The sequence below is a fragment of the Cucurbita pepo genome, chromosome LG04 (assembly GCF_002806865.2).
Source record: "Cucurbita pepo subsp. pepo cultivar mu-cu-16 chromosome LG04, ASM280686v2, whole genome shotgun sequence".
Lineage (NCBI taxonomy): Eukaryota > Viridiplantae > Streptophyta > Magnoliopsida > Cucurbitales > Cucurbitaceae > Cucurbita > Cucurbita pepo.
In genome coordinates this window covers 9,983,311-9,986,163 of record NC_036641.1, presented here as the reverse complement: position 1 = coordinate 9,986,163, position 2,853 = coordinate 9,983,311, and the positions used below count along the sequence as shown (strand labels likewise).

General features: G+C 38.9%; 1 protein-coding gene across 1 annotated transcript; it reads left to right on the top strand.

The window, feature by feature from the left end:
- Positions 1-2,311, top strand: LOC111793729 (cytochrome P450 734A1-like). Its single transcript, XM_023675749.1, has 5 exons — positions 1-326; positions 450-673; positions 784-1,034; positions 1,116-1,524; positions 1,755-2,311. Exons 1-5 carry the CDS (start codon positions 35-37, stop codon positions 2,193-2,195), a joined length of 1,617 nt encoding a protein of 538 aa, XP_023531517.1. The 5' UTR covers positions 1-34; the 3' UTR covers positions 2,196-2,311.
- The last annotated feature ends 542 nt before the right edge of the window (positions 2,312-2,853 follow it).

Below are 2,853 nucleotides of genomic sequence, written 5' to 3'. Positions count from 1 at the left end.
CCTTAGCCAAATAAGGCAACCAAAATATCACCCAATGAACCACACTCCACCGCCGCCGTTGGACTCAATCAAGATCCCTTTCCTATGCGCCCTCCTCTTCATACTTGCTGTCAAGATGGCCGTGGCCTTGTGGTGGAAGCCCAGAAGGATAGAAGCACACTTTCTCCGCCAAGGAATTCGCGGCCCTCCTTATCGTTTCTTCATCGGTAACTTCAAAGAACTCGACTCTATGATGCTCGCCGCTACCTCCCGTCCGATGCCCAATTTCTCCCACAATATTCTCCCCCGCGTCCTCTCTTTTTACCATCATTGGAAGAAAATTTACGGTACCCATAATTCAAATCCCCCCTCTTTTCTTACCTGTTTTTTTTTTTTTTTTTTTAAATTTATTCTTTTTTGTAAAAAAAAAAAAAATAATAAAAAAAAATTACATTTTGTAATGAAATTAGGCTCCACATTTCTGATCTGGTTCGGACCCATTGTTCGAGTGGCGGTGTCCGACCCGGACATGATCCGAGACATCTTGACTACCAACTCAGAATTCTACGAGAAAAACGAAGCGCACCCTCTCATCAAAAAGCTCGAAGGCGACGGCCTCCTTACTCTAAAGGATCAGAAATGGGCTCTCCATCGCAAGATCATCTCCCCCGTATTCAACATGGAGAATCTCAAGGTAAAAATTTCAAATTTTTTTTTTTTTTTTTTTTTTTTTTTTAAAAAAAAAGGTTGTTATTTCATGTGGGGTTTGGTTTGGTTTGGTTTGGTTGGTATATATATACACAGTTGTTGATTCCGGTGGTGGAGGAAAGTGTGGTGGATATGGTGGAGAAATGGTCGGCCATGGCAGGCGGCGCCGCCTCGGACGAGGTGGAAATTGATGTTTTTGATTGGTTCCAAACGCTAGCTGAAGATGTGGTGACGAAGACAGTGTTTGGAAGTAGCTATGAAGATGGTAAAGCCATTTTCAAGCTTCAAACACAACAAATGATATTAGCTTCCGAAGCTTTCCAAAAGGTCTTCATTCCTGGTTACAGGTACAATTCAATAATCACACCTTTTTTTTTAAAATTTTTCTATTTATTATTAAACAAATTATTTTGGGGTTTAATTTTCAGATTTTTGCCGACAAGAACCAATATTAATTCGTGGAAATTAGACAAGGAAATAAGAAAATCATTGATGAAATTGATCGAGGGTCGAAAAGGGAATTCACAGAAAATTTGGGCAATGGATGAAAAAGCACCAAAAGATTTATTAGGGCTCATGATTCAAGCTTCCAACTCATCATCATCATCATCATCATCTTCTTCTTCATTACACACTAATATTTCCGTCCACGACATCGTTGAAGAGTGCAAAACCTTCTTCTTTGCTGGCAAACAGACCACTTCCAATCTGCTGACGTGGACTACTGTCTTGCTAGCAATGCATCCACAGTGGCAAATTCAGGCACGTGACGAGGTTCTTAGCGTGTGCGGTCCACGTGCTCTCCCCTCCAGAGATGACCTTTCTAAGTTCAAGATCGTAAGCCCCTTTTTTTCATACCCAAATAATAATAATAATAATAATAATAATAATAATAATAATAATAATGACTTATGTATTAGAATGATAACTATATGTGACGAATTAAAAGAAAACCCACTACTTATTTATTTATTAATATCACGCCATAAATATTATAGCAAAAAATTGGATTATGTTAATTAATTATACAAACTAAACTCTAAACTTTTGTTATTTGTTATTGGTAGCTGAGCATGATACTGAACGAGTCCTTACGATTGTACCCTCCGACGGTGGCTACGATTCGACGTGCAAAGACAGTTGTCGAGCTAAGAGGGCGGATGATCCCACGTGGGACAGAGTTCTTAATCCCAATTCTAGCGGTTCATCATGATCAAAATATTTGGGGGAACGATGCGAGCGAGTTCAATCCAGGGCGATTCTCAGAAGGTGTGGGTCACGCTGGAAACCATCCAGCCGGGTTCATTCCATTTGGACATGGTCTTCGTGCTTGCATTGGCAAGAACTTGGCTCTTCTGCAAGCAAAGTTGGCAATAGCAATCATAGTTCAAAGATTCTCATTTCGATTGGCTCCTTCTTATCAGCATGCACCAACGGTGTTGATGCTTTTGTATCCGCAATACGGAGCTCCGATTGTTTTTCGAAAGATAGAGACCCCAAGGGACTAAGGATGGAAGAGGGTTTGGGTAGCTATTTGATCCTTGTCCTTGGTACACTAACCCCACAGTGTTTGCAAGTTTATTATGAATATGTATGAGTAAAATGGCTAACATATTGGTGTCCATTTGAAGTATTGATGGGTTTGCCTATTAATTGGTAAATAAAAAAAGAAGTAAAAAGATTGATATGGAAGCCAGTTAAGATTGAGAAGCCCTATGCGCAATAAAAGACAGAGCTTGCCCAGAAGGAAAAAAAAAGGAAAAAAACAAACAGAAAGGAGCAATTTACTCCATGACTGCGCTTCCTTTGTCACCTTACAAGCATGCATTCTCTATGGGAAACCTCATTTCCTTTAATTATTCCAAGAAAAACCTCACCATTTCATGGAAATTTCTAATTAATCACCCGTCTCAATAAACGCCTTTTCATCTAACTAATCACTTTATTTTAATTTTATTAATCATGTCTCCCTTCCTTACTCGAACGCGATACTGGTCCCCAAAGAGACACATCCGGGATTTTTATTTCTTATAGGACATTGGATTCCGTTCGTATAAGATTTGATTTTGTTTGTGCCATGCTAACTTTTTGTTACATTGTAATCAAAGTTTGAATCTTTATAAACTTTAGTTTGTTTTTTTGGAGTGAAGGAATTAAATAAGAAAG